General features: G+C 52.7%; 1 protein-coding gene across 2 annotated transcripts in view; it reads right to left on the reverse strand.

The window, feature by feature from the left end:
- Window positions 1-14,539, reverse strand: part of zswim7 (zinc finger, SWIM-type containing 7) — a 75,713-nt gene that overhangs the window by 20,199 nt on the left and 40,975 nt on the right. For both annotated transcript variants that reach the window (XM_072470033.1, XM_072470034.1), the window contains exon 3: window positions 4,249-4,270. In XM_072470033.1, the coding sequence (XP_072326134.1) occupies window positions 4,249-4,270 (22 nt within the window). The remainder of the gene's footprint in view (window positions 1-4,248; window positions 4,271-14,539) is intronic.

The following is a 14,539-nucleotide window of genomic DNA, read 5'->3' on the forward strand; positions in this document are numbered from 1 at the left end:
GGAAACCTTCCTCACACAATCCTGGGCCACCTGCACCCCCAAATACCTAAAGTGAGACACCGCCAGGTGAAATGACCTGCAAGAGCCCGCCTCCATCCCCACCCACAGAGCCCCCCACCGCTCAAGAAAGAGTGTGGGAACTACAGGCTAGGTCGTGTAACATCTCGGTCTGTCCCAACCGTAAACATACTTAATGATCCAACCTCTACAGCTCTCTGCGATAAACAATTCCACAGATTCACTGCCCTCAGCGAACAAACTCCTCATCATAGAACATAGAAAAATACAGCACAGAACAGGCCCTTCGGCCCACGATGTTGTGCCAAACCTTTGTCCTGGATTAATCATAGATTATCATTGAATTTACACTGCTGTGCTCGGAGACTATGCCCTCTGGCCCTCGACTCACCCACAAGGGATCAATTTTAGACTCTATCTTTATTATTGTCACAAGTAGGCTCACATTAACACTGCAATGAAGTTACTGTGAAAATCCCCTAGTCGCCACATTCCGGCACCTGTTCGGGTACACAGAGAGAGAATTATGAATGTCCAATTCACCTAACAAGCAAGTCTTTCGGGACTTGTGGGAGGAAACCGGAGCACCCGGAGGAAACCAATGTAGACACGGGGAGAACGTGCAGACTCCGCACAGTGTCCCAAGCCGGGAATCGAACCAGGGACCTGCTAACCACTGTGCTACCGTGCCGCCCCAGGTGGAAATAATAATAATAATTGCTTATTGTCACAAGTAGGCTTCAATGAAGTTACTGTGAAAAGCCCCTAGTCGCCACATTCCGCCACCTGTTCAGGGAGGCCGGTACGGGGAAAAACCTATAGTGCAACCGAGTCGGAGAGGTTATTATACCAAATACTTCAGATATTAGTGTTCCCAGAATGGAGATTGCATTATTGACCAGATGCATCGAGACCACTTTATATAACATTGAAGATACAGTGCATCACTGTATCAAAACTCCGAGAGACTAGCAAGACAATCCAGTCACCTCGACATCATACACATCAAAAATTGCAGACTGTGTATTGAACAAGTTACAAATGTTGATTACTGGTCATGGCAAAAATAAATGGGTGATTGGAACACTGCTCGCATGCTCACCTTATATACTCAGTGTAGCCATGCAAAATGGCTAACTCCCAATTAGAATGGCCAAACCCCGATTTAAAATGGCGAACGGAAGAGGCTGATGGGAAAATCAGCCAACAGGACTCAAACAGACAGCTGCAGGTAAAACTGTGTATTCGCCTCTGGAGAAGCCAGACCGAATCGATACCTGCAGCCATCAACATCACAACACCCCAGCCATCTGCATATAAAGTAGCAATCCCGGGAACAATTGCTACAAATTAGAAACACAAAGCCGACCCAGACTTTTCGGCGCCAGCAGGAGCTGACACAAAGAGAGGGGAATGACCACCCCTCGATTAAGGAATCGCTCCAGCATTGGAGAATATCGAACCAAGTGATTGGCACCAAGTCCAATCACTTGGAACCAGGTACAAGGTCCGCCCCGAGAGGCGGGAAGCCCCTGGGGACTATAAGAATAGGGGCCAAGTTCAAATCGACCCTTCTTCCCTTCGTCTCCTCTCCGCACCCTTGGAGACCCTTCTGCTGACCTTCTACAACAGCCACAAGAACGTAAGTCTTACTCCAACTCTCGCTACGAGATAGGCACTCCTGACTATTGACCTGTACCAGCTTTGAATCCCGCAGGCTCAGAACCCATACGAAAGGCCATTCGTTTCCCTGACCTGGTGGGCCATTTCCAAAGTTAAGTATTGGCCTGTTAGTTGTAGGAAGTAGCTTAGAAGTAGAATTAATGTATAAGTATTGATTACTGTATATAATAAATGTGCGTTGATTTAACTCTTAGTACACGGTGTGTTGGATTACTGATCATTACAAAGAACAAAGAACAAAGAAATGTACAGCACAGGAACAGGCCCTTTGGCCCTCCAAGCCCGTGCCGACCATACAGCCCGACTAAACTACAATCTTCTACACTTCCTGGGTCCGTATCCTTCTATTCCCATCCTATTCATATATTTGTCAAGATGCCCCTTAAATGTCCCTATCGTCCCTGCTTCCACTACCTCCTCCGGTAGTGAGTTCCAGACACTACCCTCTGCGTAAAAAACTTGCCTCGTACATCTACTCTAAACCTTGCCCCTCTCACCTTAAACCTATGCCCCCTAGTAATTGACCCCTCTACCCTGGGGAAAAGCCTCTGACTATCCACTCTGTCTATGCCCCTCATAATTTTGTATACCTCTATCAGGTCGCCCCTCAACCTCCTTCGTTCCAGTGAGAACAAACCAAGTTTATTCAACCTCTCCTCATAGCTAATGCCCTCCATACCAGGCAACATTCTGGTAAATCTCTTCTGCACCCTCTCTAAAGCCTCCACATCCTTCTGGTAGTGTGGCGACCAGAATTGAACACTATACTCCAAGTGTGGCCTAACTAAGGTTCTATACAGCTGCAACATGACTTGCCAATTCTTATACTCAATGCCCCGGCCAATGAAGGCAAGCATGCCGTATGCCTTCTTGACTACCTTCTCCACCTGTGTTGCCCCTTTCAATGACCTGTGGACCTGTACTCCTAGATCTCTTTGACTTTCAATACTCTTGAGGGTTCTACCATTCACTGTATATTCCCTACCTGCATTAGCCCTTCCAAAATGCATTACCTCACATTTGTCCAGATTAAACTCCATCTGCCATCTCTCCGCCCAAGTCTCCAGACAATCTAAATCCTGCTGTATCCTCAGACAGTCCTCATCGCTATCCGCAATTCCACCAACCTTTGTGTCGTCTGCAAACTTACTAATCAGACCAGTTACATTTTCCTCCAAATCATTTATATATACTACAAATAGCAAAGGTCCCAGCACTGATCCCTGTGGAACACCACTGGTCACAGCCCTCCAATTAGAAAAGCATCCCTCCATTGCTACCCTCTGCCTTCTATGGCCTAGCCAGTTCTGTATCCACCTTGCCAGTTCACCCCTGATCCCGTGTGACTTCACCTTTTGTACTAGTCTACCATGAGGGACCTTGTCAAAGGCCTTACTGAAGTCCATATAGACAACATCTACTGCCCTACCTGCATCAATCATCTTAGTGACCTCCTCGAAAAACTCTATCAAGTTAGTGAGACACGACCTCCCCTTCACAAAACCGTGCTGCCTCTCACTAATACGTCCATTTGCTTCCAAATGGGAGTAGATCCTGTCTCGAAGAATTCTCTCCAGTAATTTCCCTACCACTGAAGTAAGGCTCACCGGCCTGTAGTTCCCGGGATTATCCTTGCTACCCTTCTTAAACAGAGGAACAACATTGGCTATTCTCCGGGACATCCCCTGAAGACAGCGAGGATCCAAAGATTTCTGTCAAGGCCTCAGCAATTTCCTCTCCAGCCTCCTTCAGTATTCTGGGGTAGATCCTATCAGGCCCTGGGGACTTATCTACCTTAATATTTTTTAAGACACCCAACACCTCGTCTTTTTGGATCACAATGTGACCCAGGCTATCTACACCCCCTTCTCCAGACTCAACATCTACCAATTCCTTCTCTTTGGTGAATACTGATGCAAAGTATTCATTTAGTACCTCGCCCATTTCATCTGGCTCCACACATAGATTCCCTTGCCTATCCTTCAGTGGGCCAACCCTTTCCCTGGCTACCCTCTTGCTTTTTATGTACGTGTAAAAAGCCTTGGGATTTTCCTTAACCCTATTTGCCAATGACTTTTCATGACCCCTTCTAGCCCTCCTGACTCCTTGCTTAAGTTCCTTCCTACTTTCCTTATATGCCACACAGGCTTCGTCTGTTCCCAGCCTTTTAGCCCTGACAAATGCCTCCTTTTTCTTTTTGACGAGGCCTACAATATCACTCGTCATCCAAGGTTCCCGAAAATTGCCGTATTTATCTTTCTTCCTCACAGGAACATGCCTGTCAGACTTGAACCACGTGGCGGTATCAGAAATATACCTGGCGACTCAAGAGCAAAGGTGATAGAACAAGAGCAATTAAACTAAGGCTAAAACGAGCAACAACAGGTCAGGAAACTTTGATAAATAAAATATTAATTTTAAATTATTCATCATCACCAGCAATCTCAATAATGCAATCAAAGCTTATCCCAGAATCAAATAAGACATTTAATAAATGGTTTCTGAGTTAAAGAGCCAGGGGACAGATGGAAAATCTCTTGTACTCACGCCAGAAGCAGTTCATCAGTCACTGGAAAAAACAAGAAAGCTCATTAGTGTCCAGTTCACAAACATTTCCTCTTGCAGCTAATCTTAACAAGTCAGGCACTAAGAATTGTACACTGAATAGAAAGAACCAGTTTTGAAAAAAATTGTCTATTTGCCCCCCAATTCATCCAGCAGCAAATGTTGTTCAGGAGAAACACCCGCTTTCTCTGCTCAGTGGGTAATGTTGCTACTGATTCAAAAGCCCTGGGTTAACCGGGGGGGGGGGGGGGGGGGGGGGGTCAGCCAGGGTTCCCACAGGCTACGGCCAAAAACCCTCAACCAGGACAGATGGCCAACTTGGTTAAGGCACTGAAGGAGGAGGGCTGCCAACTGCTGATATAACTGCGACCCCAGAATGATTCAGTGTGTCTGGAAGGGAGAGGATTAAAGAGAGATGTTGGAATAGACAATCAGCACTGGTCTCTGAAGAGTTGTTCTGAAGCATTTTCCACTAGTTATAATGGTCAAGGCAGCTATGGATATTAGATGGGAATGATAATCCAGAGACTATTTTTTTAGGAATGTTAACCCAGAGGTTGAGAGTTCAAATCCCACAATACAAAATTATGAAACTGAATTTGAAATGTCTGGCAGCAGAGTAAAGACGGCTGATTTGAGAATGAAAGATTGTGGACTCCGTGGAGGTGCCACCAAACTTTATCTTTCTGATTGACAAAACTAGCGCCAGCTTTTCATAACTATAGTTTCTCACGGTGCCGAGGACCCGGGTTAGCACTGCTGCCTCACGGTGCCGAGGACCCGGGTTAGCACTGCTGCCTCACAGCGCCAGGGACCCGGGTTAGCACTGCTGTGTCACAGTGCCGAGGACCCGGGTTAGCACTGCTGTCTCACAGCGTCATGGACCCGGGTTAGCACTGCTGCCTCACGGCGCCGAGGACCCGGGTTAGCACTGCTGCCTCACGGTGCCGAGGACCCGGGTTAGCACTGCTGCCTCACGGTGCCAGGGACCCAGGTTAACACTGCTGCCTCACGGTGCCGAGGACCCGGGTTAGCACTGCTGCCTCACGGTGCCGAGGACCCGGGTTAGCACTGCTGCCTCACAGCGCCAGGGACCCGGGTTAGCACTGCTGTGTCACAGTGCCGAGGACCCGGGTTAGCACTGCTGTCTCACAGCGTCATGGACCCGGGTTAGCACTGCTGCCTCACGGCGCCGAGGACCCGGGTTAGCACTGCTGCCTCACGGTGCCGAGGACCCGGGTTAGCACTGCTGCCTCACGGTGCCAGGGACCCAGGTTAACACTGCTGCCTCACGGTGCCGAGGACCCGGGTTAACACTGCTGCCTCACGGTGCCGAGGACCCGGATTAGCACTGCTGCCTCACGGTGCCGAGGACCCAGGTTAGCACTGCTGCCTCACAGTGCCAGGGACCCGGGTTAGCACTGCTGCCTCACGGTGCCGAGGACCCGGGTTAACACTGCTGTCTCACAGTGACAGGGACCCGGATTAACACTGCTGTCTTACAGTGCCAGGGACCCGGGTTAACACTGCTGTCTCACAGTGACAGAGACCCGGGTTAACACTGCTGTCTCACAGTGCCAGGGACCCGGGTTAACACTGCTGTCTCACAGTGCCAGGGACCCGGGTTAACACTGCTGTCTCACAGCGTCATGGACCCGGGTTAACACTGCTGCCTCACGGTGCCGAGGACCCGGGTTAGCACTGCTGCCTCACGGTGCCAGGGACCCGGGTTAGCACTGCTGTCTCACAGCGCCAGGTACCCGGGTTAGCACTGCTGCCTCACAGCGCTGAGGACCCGGGTTAGCACTGCTGCCTCACGGCGCCGAGGACCCGGGTTAGCACTGCTGCCTCACGGCGCTGGAGGACCCGGGTTAGCACTGCTGCCTCACGGCGCCGAGGACCCGGGGTAGCACTGCTGCCTCACGGCGCCGAGGACCCGGGTTAGCACTGCTGCCTCACGGTGCCGAGGACCCGGGTTAGCACTGCTGCCTCACGGCACTGAGGACCCGGGTTAGCACTGCTGCCTCACGGTGCCGAGGACCCGGGTTGGCACTGCTGCCTCACGGCGCCGAGGACCCGGGTTAGCACTGCTGCCTCATGGCGCTTGAGGACCCGGGTTAGCACTGCTGCCTCACGGTGCCGAGGACCCAGGTTAGCACTGCTGCCTCACAGCGCCAGGGACCCGGGTTAGCACTGCTGTGTCACAGTGCCGAGGACCCGGGTTAACACTGCTGCCTCACGGTGCCGAGGACCCGGGTTAGCACTGCTGCCTCACGGCACCGAGGTCCCAGGTTCGATCCCAGCTCTGGGCCACTGTCCGTGTGGAGTTTGCACATTCTCCCCGTGTCTGTGTGGGTTTCGCCCCCACAACCCAAAGATGTGCAGGGTAGGTGGATTGGCCACGCTAAATTGCCCCTTAATTGGAAAAAAATTATTGGGTATTCTAAATTTTATTTTAAAAATAGTTTCCCAAAGTTGGATCATCTTGGTGATCCTTTTTTATTTTTTTAAATATAAATTTAGAGTACCCAATTCCTTTTTTCCAATTAAGGGGCAATTTTAGCGTGGCCAATCCACCTACCCTGCACATCTTTGGGTTGTGGGGGCGAAACCCACACAGACACGGGGAGAATGTGCAAACTCCACACGGACAGGGCCGGGATTCGAACCCAGGTCCTCGGCGCCGTGAGGCATCAGTGCTAACCACTGCGTCACACGCCGCCCTCATCCTGGTGATCCTAGCAATTCTTCATTTACTGCCGCCTACGATTAACTTGTGAAAGTCTAGATATTTATTAACTGGATTATCCATTATCATACATACATACAATTATCATACATTTTTCAGTGCAGCAGGAGGCCATTCGGCCCATCGAGTCTGCACCGGCTCTTGGAAAGAGCACCCTACCCAAGGTCAACACCCTATCCCCATAACCCAGTAACCCCACCCAACACTAAGGGCAATTTTGGACACTAAGGGCAATTTATCGCTTAAGGCCAATCCACCCAACCTGCACATCTTTGGACTGTGGGAGGAAACCGGAGGAAACCCACGCAGACACGGGGAGGACGTGCAGACTCCGCACAGACAGTGACCCAGCGGGAAATCGAACCTGGGGACCCTGGAGCTGACGAGAGATGGGGAAAATGTAACCAATTCTGGCCTCCTTTCCATTGGCAAAGGAGGTTGCCATCAAGGACCAGTAACTTGCAGAAATCCCCTCCCCCACTGACCCGCAGAAACCCCCTCCCCCACTGACCCGCAGAAACCCCCTCCCCCAGAAGAACCCCCTCCCCCACTGACCCGCAGAAACCCCCTCCCCACTGACCCGCAGAAACCCCCTCCCCCACTGACCCGCAGAAACCCCCTCCCCCACTGACCCCGCAGAAACCCCCTCCCCCACTGACCCGCAGAAACCCCCTCCCCCACTGACCCGCATAAACCCCCTCACCTACTGACCCGCATAAACCCCCTCCCCCGCAGAAACCCCCTCCCCCACTCACCCGCAGAAACCTCGTCCCCCACTCACCCGCAGAAACCCCCTCCCCCACTGACCCGCAGAAACCCGCTCCCCCACTGACCCGCAGAAACCCCCTCCCCCACTGAACCACAGAAACCCCCTCCCCCACTGACCCGCAGAAACCCCCTCCCCCACTGACCCGCAGAAACCCCCTCCCCCACTGACCCACAGAAACCCCTCCCCACTGACCCGCAGAAACCCCCTCCCCCACTGACCCGCAGAAACCCCCTCCCCCACTGACCCGCAGAAACCCCCTCCCCCACTGACCCGCAGAAACCCCCTCCCCCACTGACCCGCATAAACCCCCTCCCCTACTGACCCGCATAAACCCCCTCCCCCGCAGAAAACCCCCTCCCCCACTCACCCGCAGAAACCTCGTCCCCCACTCACCCGCAGAAACCCCCTCCCCCACTGACCCGCAGAAACCCCCTCCCCCACTGACCCGCAGAAACCCCCTCCCCCACTGACCCACAGAAACCCCCTCCCCCACTGACCCGCAGAAACCCCCTCCCCCACTGACCCGCAGAAACCCCCTCCCCCACTGACCCGCAGAAACCCCCTCCCCCCACTGACCCACAGAAACCCCCTCCCCATTGACCCACAGAAACCCCCTCCACCATTGACCCACAGAAACCCCCTCCCCCACTGACCCGCAGAAACCCCCTCCCCCACTGACCCGCAGAAAACCCCTCCCCACTGACCCGCAGAATTCCCCTCCCCCACTGACCCGCAGGAACCCCCTCCCCCACTGACCCGCAGGGAACCCCCCTCCCCAACTGACCCGCAGAAACCCCCTCCCCCACTGACCCGCAGAAACCCCCTCCCCCAACGACCCGCAGAAAACCCCCCTCCCCCAACGACCCGCAGAAACCCCCTCCCCCACTGACCCGCAGAAACCCCTCCCCCACTGACCCACAGAAACCCCCTCCCCCACTGACCCGCAGAAACCCCCTCCCCCACTGACCCGCAGAAACCCCCTCCCCCACTGACCCACAGAAACCCCCTCCCCACTGACCCACAGAAACCCCCTCCCCACTGACCCACAGACACCCCCTCCCCCACTGACCTCAACTCTGCACAGACGAGGCCCACAGTGGGAGGGGGCCATTGGCCCACTGGTTGACAAGCAGCCATTCACCAGCCCAGTCCCACATGCAGCTCGTGCCCTGCAGCTTTCTTTGTTACGGCGCTCCAAGTGCACCTTCCAGTGTTTTTTCAATGTTGTGAGGGTTTGTGACTCCACCACCTTTTAAGGCTGGGAATTCCGAATCCCCACCACCCTCGAGGTGAACATCGCCTTTTCTTTTCAGTTTCATTTTAAGATCTATTTATCTGCAGAATAGTACACTTTTCATGGAATATATTACACTATCCGTTTCATATCTGAACATTTTCTACTGAGCTGTCAATCTGATGTATTTTCTGACCAGTTAATTATCTCAGATTCCTGATCACATTGAACTTCGCCATTTACCTCTCCTCAACTCTCCTTGTCTCCTTTTTTATTCTCACATTGAATTGACGACATTGTAATTGTCAGCTGCCAATAGTTTTACTGACATGTTAGGTATTTGCCCAGCTTCATTTCCAGAGCTCTCATGCTCCACTCAGTAACATTTGGATTATTTTATCAAACACAAATTTGCCTTGGGATAGAGGGTGATTTGATTCACTCGTGTTCAATGGGCTCGGACCGGAGATGGCTGATAAATCCACTGTTCAATTTGTACATTTGGGGTAGGTGGTGATTAAAGGGTTGGGCAGACGGTCTGTGTACTCCAAAGCCTCAACTTTACATCTGTTATGTCCCTGACAATGTCTCATGTGGTTGGTGTCTTCTTGAGCGAGCATTCTAACTTTGGTCAGTCACAAGCCAGGGTCTGCCATGGGTTGGCGGCTAAGTTGCCCTTTTCTTATCCTGGGCTTAGAATCACATGTAGAAAACAAGTCACAAAATAAGTGATGGAAGTAACAGGCTCAGTTCAGTTTGCTGTTACACAGAGTCAGTAAGAAGAGGTTGGTCAGTGGCCCAATTCCTTCTCAGATCAAAAGAAGTCGGCTCCCGCCCCCAATCAATATTCCACTTCTCCAGGAATGTGTTTCTCGGGATATTTGGCAACGACAGGCCCACAATTGAATAGTCATCATTCACTCTCTGAACTCGAGCATCAAAACAGAGGCCAGGGAATAATATTCCAGCAGGAATCACCCAACTGGAAAATTGAGGCGTTATCGCACTGGGAAATCAAATAAACAATCAACAATAGTAATGGCAAAGAATTACTACCATCTGTAAAGTCTCTACATTGTCCAGTGTAAAGACATACTTTATAATCAGTTTATTCGTTAATACTTCCTGTCTCAGGGAACAGGTTAATTACGCAGCAGGTTTGCCGGGTGGCACCATCACCACTACCAGCTGCCAGGACACCATATTTAGGGACATGGGAGCAGTACAGAGGTCCTGGCAAAGTGCCCAGTTTTTGAGGAACAGTAGCTGTGTTTGAGGGGGAGGATTCACTGTGTATTGACCGGGGGGGGGGGTTAGTGTTTGAGGGAGAGGATTCACTGTTTATTGAGCGGGGGGGGGGTTAGTGTTTGAGGGGGAGGATTCACTGTTTATTGACCGGGGGGGGGGGGGGGTTAGTGTTTGAGGGGGAGGATTCACTGTTTATTGAGCGGGGGGGGGGTTAGTGTTTGAGGGGGAGGATTCACTGTTTATTGAGCGGGGGGGGGGGGGGGGGGGCAGTGTTTGAGGGGGAGGATTCTCTGTTTATTGAGCGGGGGGGGTTAGTGTTTGAGGGGGAGGATTCACTGTTTATTGAGCGGGGGGGGTTAGTGTTTGAGGGGGAGGATTCACTGTTTATTGAGCAGGGGGGGGCAGTGTTTGAGGGGGAGGATTCACTGTTTATTGAGCGGGGGGGGGTTAGTGTTTGAGGGGGAGGAACAGTGTTTATTGAACGGGGGGGGCAGTGTTTGAGGGGGAGGATTCACTGTTTATTGAGCGGGGGGGGTTAGTGTTTGAGGGGGAGGAACAGTGTTTATTGAACGGGGGGGGAGACAGTGTTTGAGGGGGAGGATTCACTGTTTATTGAACGGGGACGACGACAGTGTTTGAGGGGGAGGATTCACTGTTTATTGAGCGGGGGGGGGGGGACAGTGAGGGGGAGGATTCACTGTTTATTGAGGGGGGGGAAGACTGTGTTTGAGGGGGAGGATTCACTGTTTATTGATCGGGGGGGAGACTGTGTTTGAGGGTTTGAGGGGGGAGGATTCTCTGTTTATTGAGCGGGGGGGGGGGACAGTGTTTGAGGGGGAAGAATCACTGTTTATTGAGCGGGGGGGTTAGTGTTTGAGGGGGAGGATTCACTGTTTATTGATCGGGGGGGAGACTGTGTTTGAGGGGGAGGATTCTCTGTTTATTGAGCGGGGGGGGGGGAACAGTGTTTGAGGGGGAGGATTCACTGTTTATTGAGCGGGGGGGGGGGGTTGGAGACAGTGTTTGAGGGGGAGGATTCACTGTTTATTGAGCAGGGGGGGGGGACAATGTTTGAGGGGGAGGATTCACTGTTTATTGAGCGGGGGGGGGGGGGGGGGACAGTGTTTGAGGGGGAGGATTCACTGTTTATTGAGCAGGGGGGGGGGACGGACAGTGTTTGAGGGGGAGGATTCACTGTTTATTGAGCCGGGGGGGGGGTTAGTGTTTGAGGGGGAGGATTCACTGATTATTGAGCGGGGACGACAACAGCGTTTGAGGGGGAGGATTCACTGTTTACTGAGCGGGGGGGGGGGGGGGTTAGTGTTTGAGGGAGAGGATTCATTGTTTATTGAGCGGGGGGGGGGGGTTAGTGTTTGAGCGGGAGGATTCACTGTTTATTGAACGGGGGGGGGGGGGGGGGAGACAGTGTTTGAGGGGGAGGATTCACTGTTTATTGAGCGGGGGGGGCGGGGGGACAGTGTTTGAGGGGGAGGATTCACTGCTTATTGAGCCGGGGGGGGTTAGTGTTTGAGGGGGAGGATTCACTGTTTATTGAGCCGGGGGGGGGGGTTAGTGTTTGAGGGGGAGGATTCACTGTTTCACTGTTTATTGAGCGGGGACGACGACAGTGTTTGAGGGGGAGGATTCACTGTTTATTGAAAATCTTATGAGGAAAGGCTGATGGACTTGAGGTTGTTTTCGTTAGAGAGAAGAAGGTTAAGAGGAGACTTGATAGAGGCATACAAAATGATCAGAGGGTTAGATAGGGTGGACAGTGAGAGCCTTCTCCCGCGGATGGAAATGGCTAGCACGAGGGGACATAGCCTTAAACTGAGGGGTAATAGATATAGGACAGAGGTCAGGGGTAGGTTCTTTACGCAAAGAGTAGTGAGGCCGTGGAATGCCCTACCTGCTACAGTAGTGAACTCGCCAACATTAAGGGCATTTAAAAGTTTATTGGATAAACATATGGATGATAATGGTATAGTGTAGGTTAGATGGCTTTTGTTTCGGTGCAACATCGTGGGCCGAAGGGCCTGTACTGCGCTGTATTGTTCTATGTTCTATGTTCTAAGGGAGACAGTGTTTGAGGTGGAGGATTCACTGTTTATTGAGCAGGGGGAGGGACAGTGAGGGGGAGGATTCACTGTTTATTGAGCGGGGGGGGGGACAGTGTTTGAGGGGGAGGATTCACTGTTTACTGAGCGGGGGGGGGGGGGTTAGTGTTTGAGGGGGAGGATTCACTGTTTACTGAGCGGGGGGGGGGGGGTTAGTGTTTGAGGGGGAGGATTCACTGTTTACTGAGCGGGGGGGGGGGGGTTAGTGTTTGAGGGAGAGGATTCATTGTTTATTGAGCCGGGGGGGGGGGTTAGTGTTTGAGGGGGAGGATTCACTGTTTCACTGTTTATTGAGCGGGGACGACGACAGTGTTTGAGGGGGGAGGATTCACTGTTTATTGAGCAGGGGGGGGGGACGGACAGTGTTTGAGGGGGAGGATTCACTGTTTATTGAGCCGGGGGGGGGGGTTAGTGTTTGAGGGGGAGGATTCACTGATTATTGAGCGGGGACGACAACAGCGTTTGAGGGGGAGGATTCACTGTTTACTGAGCGGGGCGGGGGGGTTAGTGTTTGAGGGAGAGGATTCATTGTTTATTGAGCGGGGGGGGGGGGGGTTAGTGTTTGAGCGGGAGGATTCACTGTTTATTGAACGGGGGGGGGGGGGGACAGTGTTTGAGGGGGAGGATTCACTGTTTATTGAGCGGGGGGGGGACAGTGCTTGAGGGGGAGGATTCACTGTTTACTGAGCGGGGGGGGGGGGGGGGTTAGTGTTTGAGGGAGAGGATTCATTGTTTATTGAGCCGGGGGGGGGGGTTAGTGTTTGAGGGAGAGGATTCACTGTTTCACTGTTTATTGAGCGGGGACGACGACAGTGTTTGAGGGGGAGGATTCACTGTTTATTGAGCCGGGGGAGGGACAGTGAGGGGGAGGATTCACTGTTTATTGAGCGGGGGGGGGGGGACAGTGTTTGAGGGGGAGGATTCACTGTTTATTGAGCGGGGCGGGGGGTTAGTGTTTGAGGGGGAGGATTCACTGTTTATTGAGCGGGGACGACAACAGTGTTTGAGGGGGAGGATTCACTGTTTATTGAGCGGGGACGACAACAGTGTTTGAGGGGGAGGATTCACTGTTTATTGAGCAGGGGGAGGGACAGTGAGGGGGAGGATTCACTGTTTATTGAGAGGGGACGACAACAGTGTTTGAGGGGGAGGATTCACTGTTTATTGAGCGGGGGGGGGGACAGTGTTTGAGGGGGAGGATTCACTGTTTATTGAACGGGGGGGGAAGACAATGTTTGAGGGGGAGGATTCACTGTTTATTGAGCGGGGGGGGGACAGTGGGTGAGGGGGAGGATTCACTGCTTATTGAGCGGGGCGGGGGGACAGTGGGTGAGGGGGAGGATTCACTGTTTATTGAGCGGGGGGGGGGGACAGTGGGTGAGGGGGAGGATTCACTGTTTATTGAGGGGGGAGACAGTGTTTGAGGGGGATGATTCACTGTTTATTGAGCGGGGGCGGGGTTAGTGTTTGAGGGGGAGGATTCACTGTTTATTGAGCGGGGGGGGGTTAGTGTTTGAGGGGGAGGATTCACTGTTTATTGAGCGGGGGGGGGTTAGTGTTTGAGGGGGAGGATTCACTGTTTATTGAGCGGGGATGACAACAGTGTTTGAGGGGGAGGATTCACTGTTTATTGAGCGGGGGGGGGGGGGTTAGTGTTTGAGGGAGAGGATTCACTGTTTATTGAGCGGGGGGGGTTAGTGTTTGAGGGGGAGGATTCACTGTTCATTGAGTGGGGGGGGGGGGTCAGTGAGAGGGAGGATTCACTGTTTATTGAGCGGGGGGGTGGAAAACAGTGTTTGAGGGGGAGGATTCACTGTTCATTGAGTGGGAGGGGGGGGTCAGTGAGAGGGAGGATTCACTGTTTATTGAGCGGGGGGGTTAGTGTTTGAGGGGGAGGATTCACTGTGTATTGAGCGGGGGGGGGGTTAGTGTTTGAGGGGGAGGATTCACTGTCTATTGAGCGGGAGGGGAAGTGTTTGAGGGGGAGTATGAACTGTTTATTGAGCGGGGGGGGGGGGGGGAGACAGTGTTTGAGGGGGAAGATTCACTGTTCATTGAGCGGGGGGGGGGGTTAGTGTTTGAGGGGGAGGAATCACTGTTTATTGAGCGGGGGGGACAGTGTTTGAGGGGGAGGATTCACTGTTTATTGAGCGGGG

Source organism: Scyliorhinus torazame, chromosome 12 (assembly GCF_047496885.1).
Source record: "Scyliorhinus torazame isolate Kashiwa2021f chromosome 12, sScyTor2.1, whole genome shotgun sequence".
In the NCBI taxonomy this organism is placed as follows: domain Eukaryota; kingdom Metazoa; phylum Chordata; class Chondrichthyes; order Carcharhiniformes; family Scyliorhinidae; genus Scyliorhinus; species Scyliorhinus torazame.